The 20,857-nt window shown below is 40.6% G+C and overlaps 1 protein-coding gene across 2 annotated transcripts in view; it reads left to right on the top strand.

Moving 5' to 3' along the window:
- The window catches only part of bcl9 (BCL9 transcription coactivator), a 175,372-nt gene that overhangs the window by 5,273 nt on the left and 149,242 nt on the right, over positions 1-20,857 (top strand). For both annotated transcript variants that reach the window (XM_043691452.1, XM_043691453.1), the window contains exons 2-3: positions 15,623-15,751; positions 17,230-17,303. In XM_043691452.1, the coding sequence (XP_043547387.1) occupies positions 17,280-17,303 (24 nt within the window). In that variant the 5' untranslated portion in view covers positions 15,623-15,751; positions 17,230-17,279. The remainder of the gene's footprint in view (positions 1-15,622; positions 15,752-17,229; positions 17,304-20,857) is intronic.

Genomic DNA, 20,857 nt, shown 5'->3' with positions numbered 1-20,857 from the left:
CACACCAAAACATCACATGTCTTGCTGTGTATATGACCTAGTAGGCAGATTCTTCAATTAAATGTATCTGAACGCAAGGAGCATGATGGAGAAGGCATGTGAATTAAGGGCGCAGAGTTACACATGGTCTAGCTTTTACTGAGCCATGGCCAAGACAGGGGCATGAATAGCAGCTTAATGTTCTTTGTTACAGGGTTTCTGGATAAGATAGAAATGAGTCATTAAACAGAGAGGTGAGTTAGCAATAGTCGGGATGGTACGGTGGATGGAGCACTGGATGAGGCTATGTGGGCGGAAGTTCAGTACAAAATAGAAATCAGATTGCTAGGATTTTATTTCAGACCTCCAATCTATGAAGTACTGCAACTCTAATTGTCTTGAGTGAGAGACCTGAAACAGGTGCTTCCAAAATCCAGTTGATATCAAGCAAGGCTGTGTTATAGCCAGCATTCAATTTATAATCTCCTTGACAGTGACTATTCATCTCAAAAAAATCAGCTGCTCTTTGGTGTGGAATTAAATAGCATCTTGATGAAAAACTCTTTAACCTCAGTTATCTCCATGCCAAAGTTGATGTTAAATTTGGGGAATAGAGTACGGATCAAGCATCTGCTTTGTCTTGGATGGTCTTAAGTTTCTTGAGTGTTTCTGGAGCTGCACTCATTCAGACACATGAGGAATATTTCATCACACTTGTTACAACCCCATCTATTCTTTCTAACTTTTCCTTCAATAACTAACTTTTAACATTAATATATTTAAAAGATTTATCAGAAAAGACTGGGATTCTGTGTATGGTTCATGATTCAGCCAGCTCCACCCTGGAGAGTCAACTGTGACACAAGTTTAGACTTAGCGTCTCATATTTAGAGAGGGGTTAATGAGATGATCTTAAAAAATTACTTAAAGGAAACCCAGAAATATGCAGGGATACCACAGGACAATCATCACCACATGGTGTGGATGTGGGCGGCATAAATCCAATAAGTAACAGCTATAATAGGCTTATATGGGAAATCAGGCTAGGATAGCCCAAGAAATTAAATATGTGTTGGGGAATGGACTGATTGAGCCTATCACAGTGACTGGAGCTGTCCTATAGTGCTAGTTCCAAAGCAAATGGGACAGTTTGTGCGTCAATACCGAAAAGTAAACATAGTCACAAGAATGGACTCATCTAGAAGATGGTATAGATGGTGCCGGGAGAGTGATCTTTCTATCCAAGATGTTGACTGATCTCACTTTGTTCAGTGTCCAGGACTTTATTTTTGTAACAATGTGGAAATAGTCCAACCAGGGGAGGGGACAAACTGCAGTCAAAAAAGGTGGCACTGGAAAAGCACAGCAGGTCAGCCAGAATCCAAGGAGGAGGAGAGTTGATGTTTCAGGCATAAGCCCTTCATCAGGAATGTGGTCCTTACTTTCTCCTCAGGGACATACTAGACCTGGTATTGGGGCATGAGCCCAGCCAGGTGATCAAAATTTCAGTGGGGGAGTATTTTGGGAACAGTGACCGTAATTCTGTAAGTTTTAAGTTACTTATAGATAAGGATAAGACCAGTCCTTGGGTGAAAGCACTAAATTGGGGGAATGCTAACTAACACAATATTAGTCAGGAACTAGGGAAAATAGACTGGGGGCAGCTTTTTTTGGTAAATCCACATCTGGCATATGGGAATCTTCTAAAAGACAGTAGATTAGTGTTCAGGACCAGCATGTTCCTGTGAAAATGAAAAAATAAGGATGGCAAGATTTGGAAACCTTAGATAACAAGAAAAATTGAGAGTTTAGTCAAAAAGAAAATAAGAGTTAAACATAGGTTTTAGGAAACTGAAAATGGACAGAGCCCTCACAGAGATAACAAAGATACCAGGAAAAAATTATCAAGGATTTAGGAGGGGTAAAAAGAGCCAGGAAATGTCTTTGCCAAACAAGATTAAGGAAAATCCCAGTGTTTTATACATATATAAGGAGTAAGATGGTAGCAAGGGAAAGGGTATGTCCACTCAAAGACAAAGCAAGGAGTTTATGCGTGGAGCCAGAGATCCTTAATTAACACAGCATTGGTATTCACAAAGGGGAAGGACATGGTAGATAGTGAGTCTCGAGAGGACATGCTGATGTTCTGGGGTATGTCAGCATAAAAAAGGAGGAGATTTAAAAAGCATTAAGGCAGCCAAATCCAAGGACCTGATGGCATCTATCCCAGAATGCTGAGCAAGGCAGGTGATGAAACTGTTAGGGCCTTGTACAAAATCTGTGCGTCCTGCAGTTACAGTGTAGGTTTGTGAGGATTGGAGAATAACCAACATTGTTTCTTTGTTTAAGCAGAGCAACAGAGATATTCTGGGTAATTACAGGCCTTATGTTAGTGGTAGGGAAATATTTGGAGAAGCTTCTTAGGGATAGGACTTACTCATATTTGGAAAAGTATGAACTTATTAGCAATAAGCACCATGGCTTTGGGCAGAGCTGATACATAATTTCAAAAGGCAATTGGATGTGTAATTAAGAGGAGTAAACTTGCATGATAAAAGGGAGAGACCTCAGTGAAGGGACAAACTAGATTCCTCTGTAGACAGCTGGCACAATCTCAATGGGATGAACGTTTTCTTTTCTGACTGCAATGACTCTGTAATAACCCATTAATTAATTGTGAAATGCAGTCATTGTTATTATAGAGCCAACCATGGAGGCCGTATTTATACACTGCAAAATGCAAAAAATAGCAGTGAAACAGAGAACAGATAATCTATTCCCATTGTCTGAGTAAGGAACAGGTAATAGCAGACATTGTCACAAGTACAGTCCAGGGAAGCATTGAAACAACTGATATTTGGATCTAGTCCATAAGTGTCTCTCCAGTAGGTTCCATTTTGGTTATGGGCAAGCATTTAGTTGATTGAATTTCTACAAAATCTCATTTGTTTTAGGTACTGTGCAATATATCTAATATTTTCATAATTGTTTGTTGCACAAAGAGGTAAACAAAATTCTGTCTCAGGTTTAGCATTTTCTGCACTAGGCATGAGTGGAGACATCTTCAAGGGTTGCTGACTCTCTGCCCCCATCACTGAGGATATGTGCCAGATCAAGCTCCAATCAGCAGCTTAATAACTGTCTGGTGACTTTGGTGGTGAATCCCAAGTATTGATACTGGAGCCAATCTGCAAGAATATGCTAGTTTGAAATCTGCAGCTTCTGGGTCCTAGAAATCATCCTTGGATGCCTTGGCTCAGGCTGTGGCTCTGGACTCCACAGACTTGTACTTTCCTACCCATTCCATTCCATTCCATTTTAGCAGTTGCTATTTCACTTTTGAAGGGCATAATACAGTATGTCTTCACCATCCCCTACTGTAAACCTAGTGACCCTCAGTGACACCAAGTTGCAGAATTCCAACAGCCTCTCATCCACCCTCAAGGCCGCCATCATCAATGTCTGCAAAACTTTGATTGATCACTCAACCAGGAAACACCAAGAGTAGTTTGATGAGAATGATGAGGAGATCAAAGAACTCTAAAGGGAAAATCGCATGGTATTTCTGAGTGGAAAACAGCAGCCACACTCGGAAAAGAAAGGCAGGCTTACAGGTGATTGAAGACCAAAGTCCAATAATGAACTCACAACCTTAAAAAATAGGTGGTGGGTGGAGAAAACACTGGAGGCTCAATGAATGGCCAATATTCATGATGTTGTCATGAAGTTGAAGGCATGTACTGTACCTTTAAGAGAGAAAGAATGCTGTTCTGAATTGAAAAATTTCAAGCACCTGTGCATATGACTAGATGGCTGTCCCAGAGTACACTGGAAATTGGAAAATATGTAACATTTTGCTGAGAAATTGGTACCTGAGTTTTGGTTGCTGTTTTGACAACAATTCAAATTGAATCAATCCGTTTAAATTATGCCCCACGATACTAAAACCCAATTGATTTTGGTTCAATGTTAGTAAAACAATAGATTCAATGAGATGATCTGATGTTGGGGATATAAAAATGCGGATATTTTGAGAATTGGAGAGAGAGCAACTGCCATTGAAATAGAAGTGCCTGGAGAGCTAACATTGTGCTCTCTAAGAAATTAGGAAACATTATCTATCAAAGGTACCTTTTTACATGAAACATGCTCACAGTAAGAAAAAAGAAGACGACCCAGCAAGATTCTCAGCTGGAAGAAGAATTGCACAGAAGACAACAGTGGCTGTGTGGTTTTGAAATTAAGTTGATGTAATTTTAACAAGTGTCTTACTGGAAGTGCATATTGGGTTGGAGTCTGATAATAAGCAGTTCAGAGAAAGGAGCGCTTAGAGTTGTGAATAGTTGCTTAATGTTTCCTCTTGGAGTTAAAATAAAACTGTTATTGTCTTTCAATAGTTCCCTGTCACTCATATTTTAACAGATTATGAAGCGAGGTGAGCTTTTCTGCTCGTTTGGGTTTAATTAATAGAGGGGTTCACCACTGTGTCGGAAAAGAAAGGCAGGCCTACAGTGATTGAAGACTAAAGTGCAACAATGAACACACAACATTAAAAAGCATGTGATGTGTGGAGAAAACACTGGTGGCTCAATAAATGGCCGACAATCATGATGTGCAGGTGGTGTCTAGAATTTTACCTCACCGATGTTTGGCTAATCGGCTTATAATTTTCCATCTTTTGTCTTGATCCTTTCTTGAACAAGGGGGATTATAACAGTGATTTTCCAATCATCTGGGACTTGCTCTGACTCCTGTGACTTTTGAAAGATCACAATCAATGTCTCTGCTATTTCTTCAGTCACCTCAAGAACTCTTGGATGCAGCCCATCGGGGCCAGGAGGTTTATCAATTTTTTGACCTTTTAGCTTTTCTAACACTTTCACTTTTGTAATGACTACAATGCTCAACTTTGCCCCTTGACTCTCCTTAATTTTTGGGATAGTACCCATGTCTTCCACTGTGAAGACTGACACAAAGTATTTATTAAGTTTTTCAGCTATTTCCTTATCTCCCATCACTAGCCTTCCTTCATCGATTTGAAGCAGCCCAATTTCTACTTTTGCCTCTCGTTTGTTTCTTATATATTGAAAGAAACTTTTACTATCATCTCTAATATTATTGGCTAGCTTACCTTCATACTTGATTATTTCCTTTCTTATTTCTCTTTTTGTTATCCTCTGTTTGTTTTTGTAGCCTTGCCAATCTTCTAATTTCCCAGTGCTGTTGGCCACTTTATAGGCTCTGTCTTTTTCTATGATACATTTCCTGGCTTTCTTTGTCAGCCATGACTCTCTGATTCCACCCACCTCCGCCACCGGAGAATCTTTCTTTTCTTTGGGATGAACCTCTGTACTATGTCCTCAATTACACCCAGAAACTCCTGCTATTGTTGCTCTACTGTCTTGCCTGCAAGGCTCTGCTTCCAGTCGATTTTCATCAGTTCCTCTTTCATTCCATTGTAATTACCTTTATTTAACTGTAGCACCATTACGTCAAATTTTGCCTTCTCTCTTTCAAACAGTAGACTGAACTCTACCATATTATGATTATATTGAAATCCCCCTGATCACTGTAACTTGGTCTTTCCACATATCTTTTCTGTCTCCTGGTAGACCTTTTTCACTCAAGTGTTGGAGATTGAGGAGTGACCTTATAAAGCTTTAAAAAGTCATGAGGGATATAGGTAAGGTGAACAGCAGATGTCTTTTCCCTAGGGTGGGGGTTTGAAGACTAGGAGGCACATTTTTAAAATGAGAAGGGAAAAGAATTTGAGGGACAACTTTTATACAGAGAGTATGGAATGAACTTCCAGAGGAGGAGATGGATTCAGGAAGTTACAAACTTTAAAAGACATTTGGATAAGTACATAAATAAGAAATGTTTGGAGGGATATGGGCCAAGTGCAGACAGGTGGAAATAGTTTGATTTTGGATTATGGTAGGCATGGACTGGTTGGACCGAAGAGTTTGTTTCTGTGCTCTATGACTCTATAAAACCCCTTGTTGTTTTGACCACTCTTACTAAATCGACTCTCCACTTTCTCTGCAGTGAACAACCATCAATTCTTCAGCTTTTCCACAGTGCTTTCTTCCCTAGTACTATTACCTCCCTGGTACTAGGATGTTATGGCTACTCTCTAATAGTTTAACATCCTTCTTCATGTCAGCTGCCCAGAAATGTTCCAGCAGAGGTCTAACCACTGATTTGTAAATGTTAACTATTATTTCCTTGCTTTTGTGCTCTCAGGTGTCTCTCATTGCTTTTTTGAATAGCTTGATTAACTTGTCTTGCCACCTCCAAAGATCTTTGTGTTTGCACCTCCCCAAGTCCTCTCTGTCCATGCTAATACTTGAAAACTAAATCATTTAACATTCACTATTTATTTTCATTTCCTTTCTAGATGAGTTACTTCACACATCTCTGCATTAACCTTTTAATGGTGTGAGTTTGCCAGAGTTTGTCTATGTCCTCTGGAGTCCGCCACTATCTTTTTCACCATATAGTAACTTTCTAATCTTTGTGTTCTCTGCAAATTTTGACATTATGACCACCATCCATTACACAACACATATCAACCTATCTCAATAAGGTCCCTGGTGATCTGCTACAATAGTGTGAGTTTGTTTTCATCAGGGTATTCATACTTGCTATGGCAATGATTATGTTAGTTTTCATAAGAGCTAGGTATGAGTAAAATAGTGTTGAAAGATTCAACAGAGGTTTATTACAGTTGCAGATGTAAGTATACATTATGACTTCAGTGACTAGGTTATGTACAGGTTGTAATGAGGTTAGTCATGTGGACATCATAGAATATGAGTCCCCTGGTTGGACTAGATTAATAGCCAAGGAGGCCTGGCTGACAGATATAAACACAAGCATCAAATGTTATGTTCACTCAGAGCTGGTTCTGAAAGATCTGGATCAATGTCAAATATTCTCCATGTGTAAGTAAAGGGTGACAGGATGCCAACCTCTGTGAAGTTGTTTCAGGCTATTATTAAGCTATTACAGTGTGTCATGTTTCAAGTAGACTCTGTTAAAATTGGGAGTTTGAGACCTTTGTGACCTAAATGGAAGTGTGATATTGTTGCCATAACAGAAGCATGGTTGAGGGAAGGACAGGACTGGCAACTCAATGTTCAGGACTATAGGATCTTGAGGCGAGAAGAGGAGGATGTAAAAAGGGTGATGGAGTAGCACTATTAATTGAGGAATCAATTACTGTAATAAGGAAAATTGATAGCTTGGAAAGGTCTTCAGGTGAGGCTTTGTGGGTAGAACTTAGTGATAGCGAGCACAACACAACATGTTTCTGTCCTTCCCTCAACCATGTTCCTGTGATAACAATAATATCACACATGCATTTAGGGTACAAAGGTCTCAAACCCAATCTTAATGGAGTCTACATGACACATGACACACAATGGGAAGCACACTGCTCTTTGTAACAGCTTGATAATAGCCTGAAACACCTTCACAGAGGTTGGTACAGACAAGGATTTGGGGAAGGCAAATAAAGCAGGACCTACCTAAAATTGACTGGGGCAGCTCCTTGCGGGCAAGTCTACAGCAGAGCATTGGGGGGTGGGCATTCAAAAAGGAGTTGGGAAGAGTACAGGTTCAACAATGGGTCAGGCAGCATCTATGGAGGGAAAGCAAGCTAAAGTTTCGAGTCTAGATGACTCTTCATCAGAGCTGATTTGAAGTGTGGAAGGAACAGTATTTATGCAATAGTGGGGGGGAAGGAAAGTTAGAGTGCTGGGGGAGAAAAGATGTTGATACTTCAGATTAATTGATTGGAATGTGACAATTGCAGAACTGCCAGACTGGAAAGAGCAGGCAGTCCCACTAGTATTGGAGGAGGGGAGAAAAAACATGGTGACAGAGAATGTAACACATAATGCTAAAAGAATGGGAAGGAATGGGTTCACAATTTGAAGGTATGGCTGGATTGGCTGAGCAGAGGGCAATTATCATGAATGACTGATGCCCCTTGAAGAAACATGTACCTCAAAAAGAAACACGGAACTGTACAGCACAGGAACAGGCCCTTTGATCCACAGTGTTGTGCCGAACATGATATCAAATGAAACTAATCCCTTCAGCCTGCCATTGGTCCATATCCCTCCATTCCTTGCATACTCATGTGTTTATCTATAAGTCCCTTAAAAGCCCTTATCGTAACTGCCTCCATCTCATTTTAACTCTGGAAAAAAGATTCTGATGGTCAAACCTCTATGCATCTCATAATTTTATGAGTTTCTATTAAATGGAGTGGCACAGTGGCTCAGTGCTTAGCACTGCTGCCTCACAGTGCCAGGGACCTGGGTTTGATTCCAGCCTCTGGCGACTGTGTGGAGTTTGCACATTCTCCCTGTGTCTGTGTGGGTTTCCTCCAGGTGCTCCAGTTTCCTCCCACAATCCAAAGATGAGCAGGTCACGTGAATTGGCCATTCTAAATTGCCCATAGTGTTAGGTACATTAGTCAGGGGGATAGGGGTGTAGGTCTGGGGTGAGTTACTCTTCGGAGGGTTGGTGTGGACTTGTTGGGCCAAAGGGCCTGTTTCCATACTGTAGGTAATTTAATCATCCTAAATCTCCTCAGAGCCTCTGCAGCTCAAGAGAAAACAACCTGAGTTTTTCTAACCACTTTTTACAGCTAATACCCTGTAATATGAGCAGCATCCTGGTAAACCTCTTCTGCACCTTCTCCAAAGCATCCGCATCCTTCCTGTTATGTGGTGACCAGAATTGAACTGTACTTCTTCAATAAATCTACACCTCTCAAAGCAGCTTCTACCTTTCAAAGAAATTTGCACCTCTCAAAGCTGGATGTGTTTTGTGTGCTGAAGCTGACCTAGGAGAGACAGAAGAATGGTATAACATGGGGTCAGTGACAGAAGAGTTCAAAAAAAGGGAGATGTTCCACGTGTGCAGGGGTCCAAGACATCCAATATATGCATGCTGAGAAGGCTATGGGAGCAACAGTTGTGAAAGTCAATGGAAAGAGTCAGGCACTGAGGACCCAGCTGCTGAATCCAAGAAGTCCAAATAAGTAACAGTCATGACCAAGGACAATGAATGATCGAATGCCAAATCCTACCTACTGCACTGCTCTCCTCAATCACTATTTAGATCATCACAGTCTCATCACCCACTAGCCTGATCTCAATTTATCAGGACACTGTACTCTCACACATTTACCAATGCTCCCAGGTTCTCATAACATCTCACCATTGTTCCCTCTACATTGTTGAGATGTTTGGTGGGTCTCTGCATGGCGATTAGCATGGGGACATATTGACCTCTGGTTGTGGAAAGTACTGCCTCATATGGATCTTGGAGATCTGCCCAGTGGCAGGAAGCATGAGATAGAATGTAATGTTATACACAGTGCCAGCTATTCAACCATAAGAGCCACTTCACCCCAAACTATCGTATGATGTTCTCTGTTGCAGTACATGGTAGCTGAAGAAAAGAGGAACATGTCCACTTTCATGTCCTCACACTCATCATCCTACACTCTCCTCTGATTTATAAATTATACATTGTGAAGGCATGAACCCTTGCTTTCTCCTCTCACCACAACCTTACCTTTGTCCCTCCCTCTGAAGATTCCAAAGAAGAGCAGCTGGAGTGTGTTATCCTTTGAGTGGCTTGCCATACCTGATCTGCTTTTATCTATCAACCATCACCCACAAACTGCTGCCTCCAGTCTGAAGTCCCCAGTTTATCCCTCCTGCCACTCATCTGCAGGCCTTCCCAATTGAAGTCCAGCCAGCCTCTTAGTCTGTCTAGGTTGAGGCCATGAAATGGCGTCAGAAGTTCAAATAAATCCTGCTGTTGAATTCAACAGGGCTTCCACGTCAACTTATCAAGCGTACAGTAGTCCTCAGAACCGTGCTGTGTAGTAAAGTGTAGTCAAGTAAAGTTTTAAGATGTTTACTGATGACTTTTTTTTGTAATAAAACTTTCATTATAAAAATTATTTAATTATAAACATTCAAACAAATTCCTCAAACATCTAATCTCTTATTTCAGCATTTCATTCACGAGTTTAATCCTGTCTATAAATAAAACTATTTGTATTCATAGCCACATAGTATCATAGACTTCCTAATCATTTTGAGGTCAAACTGTGACCTTACAGAAACACTACTCTGATGATGATGGATTGTGAAATCAGTCACGCAACACAAATCCGATAATGGTAACCCTCATTATTATGTCAACAGACAGTGGGAAATAGCAAGCACTGAATTTCTTTGTATTACACTATTTAAAAAAAACACCAGAAGATCTAAATGCCTTTATAACATGATGGCTCCAACTAATTTATTCATTTTTTTAAGCACATTCATTTCTACTTTGAACAACCCCAAGAGATTATAAACAAGGTTCTGCATGTTTTTATGGACAGCAGATTCTGTGAACTGCAGATGCATTAACTCCATCACTGCTACTCTGCTCAGTCCCTGGTTTGGGGAAAGGACGTTCAGAGTCACGACCCTTTGCTATTTTGGTCAGATTCCTCTCAAACATTGCAAAACTTCATGTCATAATGCTCCATAAAGTCACTCTTCAGCTGTTTTTCTCTCTAGAGGAAAGATTTGCAGGCAGATCAATCATTCCTGATTGATATATCCTCACATCTTCAGTATTGTTTTACTGAATCATTTTATTATCTTTCCAGCATAAAATTGTTGATCAATTCCATGAGTTACTTTTGACCCAGTCTGGTGATGGCACGGTGGCTCAGTGGTTAGCACTGCAGCCTCACAGCACCAGGGACCTGTTCAATTCCAGCCTTGGGTGACTGTCTGTGTGGAGTGTGCACATTCTTCCTGTATCTGTGTGGGTTTGCTTTGGTTTCCTCCCACAGGTCAGGTGAATTGGCCATGCTAAATTGCCCATAGTGTTAGGTACATTAATCAGAGGGAAATGGGTCTGGGTAGGTTACTCTTCAGAGGATTGGTGTGGACTTGTTGGGCTGAAGGGCCTGTTTCCACACTGGAGGGAATCTAGTCTATTCTGACACACAGCAGCATTTAATAGGAATCTTAGTGCTCACCAGAATGAGACACAATACTCCACTTGTAGCCGAACCTGAGCCTTATAGATGTTCAGCATGAATTCCCTGTCTTTAAACTTGATGCATGTAATTTTGAAGTTCAATGTCCCGTTTGTTTTGTTAATGATCTCTTAATATATTCTCCCATCATCAAAGATCGAGATGCATGCACTCTCATGTCAATATATCCTTGCACACTATGTTCTGTATATTTTTTACAGTATCAAGACCAGAACTATCACTGTGTTTGATTTGTGGTCCAAGTGATGTTCTGTATATGTTTAACTTAACGTCTTGATAGTTCAGTTCTACCCATCGAAATATGGATACCAGTGCTAACATCTTCGTTTCTTTAACTGACCTTGTTACCCTACATCACTACTTCCTATTTCTTAAAATACATCAACTTACTTTCCAAAGACTATATGGCACACTTGAACCCCTTGGCATAATATACAAGCGACACCCTGTCAATACTGATGTCAAATTTGCCGACTGCACACCCAACTTTCCAAGTTCATTCATATCATGTTTTGTTGCAGTCCTCCTCTATAGTTACTACACAGCCCCTTTTGCAGTCATCAACAGTCTTGAAATCATGTTTCTAATTCCTGAATCCTAAACTATTTATATAAATGCTGAATCATAAAGAATACTATTCCATACCTTTTCCAATTTGAGCTTTAAGCCTACTTTTAATTCCATCTTTCTTTTGTAGCTGACTTGGTAACTATCCTGCTGCTGATTCTCTGATTATGTATGTTCTGACCTCAGCCATCAGTTACTGTGCAGGAACTTATGAGGGTATTTGGAAATCCAAGTACGGCTGTAAAGGACATTGGTTAGGCCACTGTTGGAATATTGCGTGCAATTCTGGTCTCCTTCCTATTGGTAGGATGTTGTGAACTTGAAAGGGTTCAGAAAAGATTTTTTTAGATTCCCTACTGTGTGGGAACAGGCCCTTCGGCCCAACAAGTCCACACCAACCTCCGGAGAGTAACCCACCCAGAGCCATTCTCCTACATTTACCCCTGACTAAAGCACCTAACACTATGGGCAATTTAGCATGGCCAATTCATCTAACCTGCACATCTTTGGACTGTGGGAGGAAACCGGAGCACCCGGAGGAAACCCCACGCAGACACAGGGAAGAATGTGCAAACTCCACGCAGACTGTCGTCCAAGGCTGAAATTGGACCTGGGACCCTGGTGCTGTGAGGTAGCAGTGCTAATCACTGAGCCACCATGCCATCCCTGTTGTCAGGGTTGGAGGATTTGAGCTATAGGGAGAGGTTGAATAAGATGGGGCTGTTTCCCCTGGAGCGTCGGAGACTGAGAGGTGACCTTATAGAGGTTTGTAAAATCATGAGGAACATGGATAGGATAAATAAACAAAGTCTCTTCCATGGGTTGGGTGAGTCCAGAACTGGAGGGATTAGAGTGAGTGGGGAAAGATATAAAAGAGAACTAAGGGGCAGCTTTTTCACACAGAGGTGTGGTACATGTATGGAATCAGCTGCCAGAGAAGTGGTGGAGGCTAGGACAATTGCAACATTTAAAAGGCATCTGGATGGATATATGAATAGGAAGGGTTTGGAGGGATATGGGTCGGGTGCTGACAGGTGGGACTAGATTGGGTTGGGATATCTTGTTGGCATGGGCGAGTTGGACTGAAGGGTCTGTTTCCATGCTGTACCTCTCTATGACTATATTGCTGATTTATCTAATTTAGTTTTTATTTAGTTATTTCAAGTAAGTTAGGAATGCTTTTGAAGCATGTCCTTCGCTTTTGGAATCTGCTGATGGTTAAATTTTTAGTTTCTAGAAGGTTTTTCAAATTCCATCTTTGAGTAAGGATTTCATTTTTTTTACCATTAGCATTGGCTAACCGATCTCTAGTTCCTTGCATACATTATATCCCCTTTTACATTAGGAATTATACCAGCTGTCCATTAGTTCTCTGGCATTATTCCAGTTCTTTTGAATTTTCAAGTTTTATGTCTATTACAAAGCTCCATCCATAGCTGTAAATATCAGGCCATGTATTGCCTCTGGTTTGTTAGTTCAGGCCCACAATCCAGGTACCATAACCTACAATCTAAGTATCAGTAACTATAAATGCTTGTGCAGTAATCCTCACATTGGCTGGAGGTTTAGTTTGTAGGATCATCTGGGTTTCTCCTGTTCCCTGTTATCCAGCACATGGAGTAAACTACAGTTTAGGGATGATCTCATGTGAGGCAACCTGGGGATTCTAAATAGTACTGCTCAATCAGGGAAGGCACAGGAGAAGTATATCTAAATTCTACTCTGCTCCACCTGAAAGAGCTAGTGCTTCCAATTAAACCTGTTGGACTATAACCTGGTGTTGTGTAATTTTTAACTTTGTACCCCAGTCCAACACTGGCATCTCCAAATCATCTCTGCTTCACATGGTCTTTACCTGATTACATAGGAACAAAGGAACCCACTTCTTGGCCACAGCTTTGTCCTGTTGGTTCTGATAAGTAAAAGTCTGCGAATTGCACCCTTTACATGATCAAGTTAAAATTTCTATCAAGTCTGTATTTGTAGAGTGAGGGTTTGTGAAAGGAATTCCCGAATTAATTCTCATTACAGCCACTTGCTGTTTCTACAGATCAGTGGTGGATTGTGTAGTCTGTCAGTAAACAACTGGATCAGATGAAGGGTGTAACCACTGCCAGATATCACCAAGCAGGTTACATAGGCAACACTATGTGGGATATGTTAGTCTGTTTGTTTGATGAGGAAATGTCACCATTAAGACTTGGGGCTTGAGCAGGTAACAACACATGACAATTAAAATTCCTCCAATTAGACTCAACAGTCTCGCCTTTCTTTTAGTTTTATTATCATACACAAATTTTCACTTCATAAGAATCAGCTCTCAGATTGTGAATTTCCAGGTTTCCTTGCCCAATGCTGTCGCCTGCATATTTAGCTCATCTGCAAGGAACTCTAAATTTCAAAATGTTCAATTTCTGTCCTTTGAACATTTCTGCTTTTTACTATGAACCCATGTGATTTTCCCTAGGGTTGAGTTGAAAATGAACATTGTAGTCCAAATGAAATCAGGAATCAGCAGGAAAAATTCTGAAATTCCTTGGGTGAGGAAAAAGCACCTTGTTGAAAATGATGGTGGAATAGTGTGGATTTTCTCTGTGCTAAGGCAAATGGAACGAATGCCACTGGCTCTGCACCTGTATTTTATTGTGATATGTTGATGTGTACGTTCGATGAAAGTATCACCACAAGACTGACAAGCATGAATAGTTTATAGAGGTATTACCTGTGAACTCAGTGCACACACAGAGAATGGATATATGAGGCTCTTTCATGGAAGTAGGAGCAGGATTAGAGAAGGAAGTAAAAGGAAGCAGAAACTGTAGAATCTATACAGCAGTGCTTTGCTCAAGCAGCATATGTAGCCAGTCAGCTATCTGAACATAGTTGCAGGAATATGGATGAAAATACTGCAGGAAACAAAGGTTTAAGGGAGGCATGTGGTAATCTGTCTCCTGTTCATTATTACCTTCAATATTTATTTGCAGCTGCAAACTGGCACATCTGAGATACTATGCCAGATACTTTGGATTTTGAACTAAAACAGAAAGTGCTGGAAAAACTCAGCAAATCTGGTAGCACCTGTGGAGAGATGTTTCAAGACTGGTATGACTCTTCCTTTGAACTGATTTGCTTAGGGAATTGAAAGCTTTGGGTAGCAATAAGTTCATAATACCTTTTGCAATGGGATGTTCAAATAAGACTGAGTTATGGATTGGGTAAACTTGGGTTTATAGAATTTAATGAACAGTGATTGTGTATGGCTAAATTGAGTTTGCTCAAGAGGCCATAGGTTCCCTGATTAATATAATTTGCATTATTAGTAATGTATTGGTCTCTAATCTCTACAGTCCCAAATGTGTTCAAATGCTTCCTGCCAAACAGATCAATAATTAATTGAGCCACCTTAAACACATCAGTATTTATTGAATGTTGTGCCCTTGTGTCATGGACAGCCTTTGCTTTAAACACAAGAACAATATGATCTAACTCCTGGAACTTCAGAAACTGATTTTCAACTTCTCTAACCAGTTATCAAGATCATTGTGTTCCTACAAAATTCTAATTTTGCATTACACAGCCAATTGTATCAGCAGGAAGGTCAATGAAGCAAGTTGGCCTCCATTTGTATTGTAAGTCTTCAAAAGTTCTTTGGCATATTGGCTGGTTGTTGGTCCCTGATTAGGTTTTAGGTTGTTGATTTATCAGAACTCAATTAACTATACTTAATTTTCTCTGAATGATGGAATGGCATTGTCAGAATCTCACCACACAATTCACAGAACAAGAGACCACACTAGTTTATAAATGAATCTCAATCAAGTGTTACAAATAACCATGTTGAAATATTTAATATTTAAAGTGTTGGATCTCTTCAATTGAATATTTATATACATAAAATTGAAATGCATGGAAATTTAATTGTAATATATAGCTCTCATCTGATAACATTCTTGTCGTGACTATCTTCCCTTCCTCATTCAGATTCGCTCGTAGGCCTCCAATCGAGTCGTTCCCACCCATTCTGCTTCAAGAAAGAAAAGGGAATGAGAAACCTTCACAAATGGGCACAGAAAATAAACCTGAGATAAACCGAAATATTAATACACGCAGGTATGTGAGAGGCATATAGAGATGTAGAAGTTAGACGAGAGGACGGCGGGAGCAAGAAATACGGAAACCATTACACAGAAAGACCTATGTAGCCTTAAACTATATTCATGAAGTATATTAAAGAAGCTGAATATGTTAATTACTGCTATGATTTGTTTTGTGCCTGTAGGTTTATTCACAGGTTTTCTGATTTTTAAAACACTATATAAGTCACATGCTTGGAGATCTTTGTTTGTCTTTCATATTAGAAGCACCGCACCAATCGAGGCCAGATCAAATGCAACACCATTCAGTTAATAGAAAGTTATGCAGGGTCAAATTCCTAAACCAAATTCTTGATATATGCTCCTGTGGATCAACTTTCTCCATTGGCTGCAGTATGTCTGGTGTGTAACTGTGACAAGTACTTCTAATATAACAGTATTTGTGTAAGTGTTTGCATGTGTGAATACATGGTCTATGTATACATGTGCAGACATGCACCAGCTCAGCCTTCAGCTACTGAGGAACTTCATATTTGAGGACGAGGGTCACAAACCCTGGTTTACTGGGCAGTAGTGATCTACATTGCTCGATATAATTGGATGCCCTATAGCAGATATTTCAAAACACCGGAGAACTGCCACTAGCAGTGACTTCATAAGAATCTCCAAATCCTGTGGCAACGTAGCAGTCTAACAACAACATCTTTTCCCAAGCCAACATGTCCAGCATTGAGCTAATTGCTCAGCACCAGTTCCACTGAGTGGGATATGTATATTTTCCTGACATGAGACTCCAACGGCAAGTGCTCCATTTCCAATTCATTCACAGCAGAAGACTCCCAGCAGGATGGCAGAAACACTTTGGTGATGTCTTCAAAGCGACTTGAAGAGGTCAAATATACTGACCAAATGATGGGAGTCAGTGTGATCAACAAAAAGGGTGCAGGATCATTTAGGAAAAAAACAGACATGTGAGATACTTCATTAAAAATGTGCAGTGGTGAAAGTGAGGTGAGAGAAAGAGAACACAAATCTCCATCCCCTTTGACATGGATAAGAAGGACTGTGCTTCTGTGGATGAGGGAGGACAAGGGCAATATCTTCAGAATAAGAGGCAAAGTTCAAAGGAGCAGGATGAAGATGTACCTGAAAGCATTGAGGAAGGCGAAGATGGTAAGTACAACCAATTGCAAAAGAGAAGGGACCAGCACACCCAAACTTCAGGAATCTGGGAACCATGAGATCATAGAGTTCTATAGCACAATTCAAGCTATCTACTCTATTCTCACTTTCCAGTATTGACTTGTAGTCTTGTGGTGCTTAAAGTTATCATTTAAATGAGGTAACTGATGGGTTCAGCGTCCCCCAGTTCTGGGAATGGTGAAGAGATTACCATTGCCCACCTCTGGGAACCGGGAACAATAAGGAATTCAGTGTCACCCAGCTCTGGAAATCCAGGAATATATCTAATCAATCCACCACTTTTTCTTTCAGGGATCTGGTTCCTGTTCTGTAAAGACCACGGGTAGTTGTAAGAATGATGGATGTATCGTGACATACAAGGGAAGGTAGGTGTTCAGGGATAATCTTTTTATATTCATAAACATCATTAAAATTGATGGTCCAGATTTGGGATTCCCAAAGCAACAGTTCATTTCTACTGAATTTGTAAAATACAAATAAAATCCAGTAACAATTAAAATGAAGAGGCCTGATTTATAAAAGCCCCTGTTTCCCAAAATCTATTAATGTAAATGTCAGTACTAGCAACAATTTGTAAAATTCAGGAAACTGGATGCGCAATGCTTAATCCCACATAGTTTCTACAAATCTGTTATCCCAATAGTTGTGCTTTAATTGAACTCTCCTAATTGTTTGTAATGCCTTCATTCAAAGGGTGGGGAATAAAACAGAGAGAAGGACATGCGAGTGGTTAGACACTGCTGAAGCTACTGGACTTGATTATTCCTGCTAGATGGTCCTGGAACAACCCATACAATTGCCTGGGTGACACTTGTTACTGACAGATGATTTTTATAGAGTCAGAGTGGTCTACCACATAGAAAACAGCCCATTGGCTCATCAAGTTTACACCTGGCAAAAACAAGCACCTATCAATTCTAATCTCAGTTTCTAGCACTTGACCCTTAGCCTTGTATGCCTTGGCATTGGCATTGTAGGTGTACATCTAAATACTCATTAAATATTATGAAGGTTTCTGCCTCTTCCACCGTTACATGCAGTGTTTTCCAGATTCCCACCATCCTCTGGATGAAAGAAGTTTTTGTCACTCCTTCTCCCCAACTCCCTGCCACTTACCTTAAACCTAGGAACTTGAGGGATGATCTTACAGAGGTTGATAAAATCATCAGGGGCATAGATAAGGTGAATAGCAAAGGTCCTTTCCCTAGGGTAGGGGAGTTCAAAACTAGAGAGCATATTTTTAAGATGAGAAGAGAAAAAGTTAAAAGAAACCTGAGGGGCAATTTTTTTCACACAAAGGGTGGTTTGTATGTGGAATGCGCTGCCAGAGAAAGTGGTAGATGCAGGTACAGTTACAACATTTAAAAGACATTTGGATAGGTACATAAATAGGAAAGGATTAGAGGGATATGGGCCAAATGCAAACAAGTGGGACTGGTTTAATTTGGGCGGTCAGTATAAACTAGTCGGACTGAAGAGTCTGTTTCCATGCTGTATGACTCTATGATTGTGTGATCCCTGTCATTAATCCCTCCATCAATGGGGAAAGGTTTCATTCTGTCTACCCTGTGTATTACCCTCATAATTCTATACATCTCAATTATGTCCTCCTTCAGTATCCTCTGCTCCAAGACAACCCAGTCTGTCCAATGTCTTTTCATAATTAAAATTCTCTAGCTCAGGCAACTTCCTGGTAAATCTCCTCTACACCCTATTACATTCCTCCTGTATGTGGATTCCAGAACTATTTATCCTATCCATGCCCCTCATGATTTTATAAACCTCTCTAAAATCACCCCTCAGCCTCCAATGCTCCATGGAAAAGAACCCTAACCTATTCAAGCTCTCCCTATTGCTCAAATCCTCCAACCCTGGCAACATCCTTGTAAATCTTTTCTGAACCCTTTCCTTTCAAGTTTCACAACATCTTTCCGATAGGATGGAGACCACAAATGCACACAATATTCCAACAGTGGTCTACCCAATGTCCTGTATAGCCGCAACATGACCTCCCAACTCCTGTACTCAATACTCTGATCGATAAAGGAAAGCCTACCAAATGCCTTCATCACTACCTGCGACTCTACTTTCAAGGAGCTATGAATCTGCATTCCAAGGTCTCTTTGTTCAGCAACACTCCCTAGGACCTTATCATTAAGTGTATAAGTCCTGCTAAGATTTGCTTTCCCACAATGCAGCACCTCGCATTTATCTGAATTAAACTCCATCTGCTACTCCTCAGCCCATTGGCCCATCTGATCAAGCCCCTGTTGTAATCTGAGGTAATCTTCTTCCCTGTCCACTACACCTCCAATTTTGGTGTCATCAGCAAAATTACTAATTATACCTCTTATGCTCACATCCAAATCATTTATGTAAATGATGAAAGGTAGTGGACCCAGCACCAATCCTTGTGGCACTCCACTGGTCACAGGCCTCCAGTCTGAAAAACAACCCTCCACCACCACCCTCTGTCTTCTACCTTTGAGCCAGTTCTGTATCCAAATGGCTAGTTCTCCCTGTATTCCATGAGATCTAACCTTGCTCACCAGTCTCTCATGGGGAACCTTGTCAAACGCCTTACTGAAGTCCATATAGATTACATCTACCACTCTGCCCTCATCAATCCTCTTTGCTACTTCTTCAAAAAGCTCAATCAATTTTGTGAGACATGATTTCCCATTCATAAAGCCATGTTGACTATCCCGAATCAGTCCTTGCCCTTCCAAATACATGTACATCCTGTCCCTCAGGGTTCCCTCCAACAACTTGCCCACCACCAACGTCAGGCTCAGTGGTCTATAGTTCCCTGGCTTGTCCTTAACACCCTTCTTAAACAGTGGCACCACGTTCGCCAACCTCCAGTTCTCCCTGTCACCTCACCTGTGACTATCGATGATACAAGTATCTCAGTAAGAGGCCCAGCAATGACTTATCTAGTTTCCCATAGAGTTCTACGTACATCTGATCAGGTCCTGGGGATTTGTCCATGTTTATGCATTTCAAGCCATCGAACACTTCCTTCTCTATAATATGGACATTTTTCAAGATGTCATCATCTATTTCCCTACATTCTATATCTTCCATGTCCTTTTCCACAGTAAATGCTGACCCAAAATACTCGTTTAGTACCTGCCCCATCTCATGCAGCTCCACACATGGGCTGCCTTGCTGATCTTTGAGGGGTCCTATTCTCTCCCTAGTTGCCCTTTTGTCCTTAATGTATTTGTAAAATCCTCTGGATTCTCTTTAACTCTATTTGCCAAAGTTATCTCATGTCTTCTTTTTGCCCTCCTGTTTTCTCTCTTAAGTATCCTCCTACTGCCTTAATATTCTTCTAAGGATTCACTCGATCTATCCTGTCTATATCTGACATATGCTTCCTTTTTTTTCTTAACCAATCCCTCAATTTCTTTAGTCATCCAGCATTCCCTATACCTACCAGCCTTTCCTTTCACCCTAACAGGAATATACTTTCTCTGGATTCTCGTTATCTCATTTCTTTACCTGTGAACATCTGTGCCCAATCAGCTTTCGAAAGTTCTTGCCTAATACCATCAAAATTGGCCTTCGTCCAATTTAGAACTTCAACTTTTAGATATGGTCTATCCTTTCCCATCACTATTTTACAACTAATAGAATTATGGTCGCTGGCCCCAATGTGCTCCCCCACTGACAGCTGAGTCACTTGCCCTGCCTTATTTCCCAAGAGTAGGTCAAGTTTTGCACCTTCTCTACTAGGTACATCCACATACTGAATCAGAAATTTTTCTTGTACACGCTAAACAAATTCCTCTCCATCTAAACCCTTAGCACTATGGCAGTCCCAGTCTATGTTTGGAAACTTAAAATCCCCTACAATAACCACCCTATTATTCTTACAAATAGCTGAGATCTCCTTGCAAATTTGTTTCTTAAT

Source organism: Chiloscyllium plagiosum, chromosome 6 (assembly GCF_004010195.1).
Source record: "Chiloscyllium plagiosum isolate BGI_BamShark_2017 chromosome 6, ASM401019v2, whole genome shotgun sequence".
Taxonomy (NCBI): Eukaryota; Metazoa; Chordata; class Chondrichthyes; order Orectolobiformes; family Hemiscylliidae; genus Chiloscyllium; species Chiloscyllium plagiosum.
Note: the sequence above shows the minus strand (reverse complement) of the source record. Positions and strands in the feature narration are given on the sequence as shown.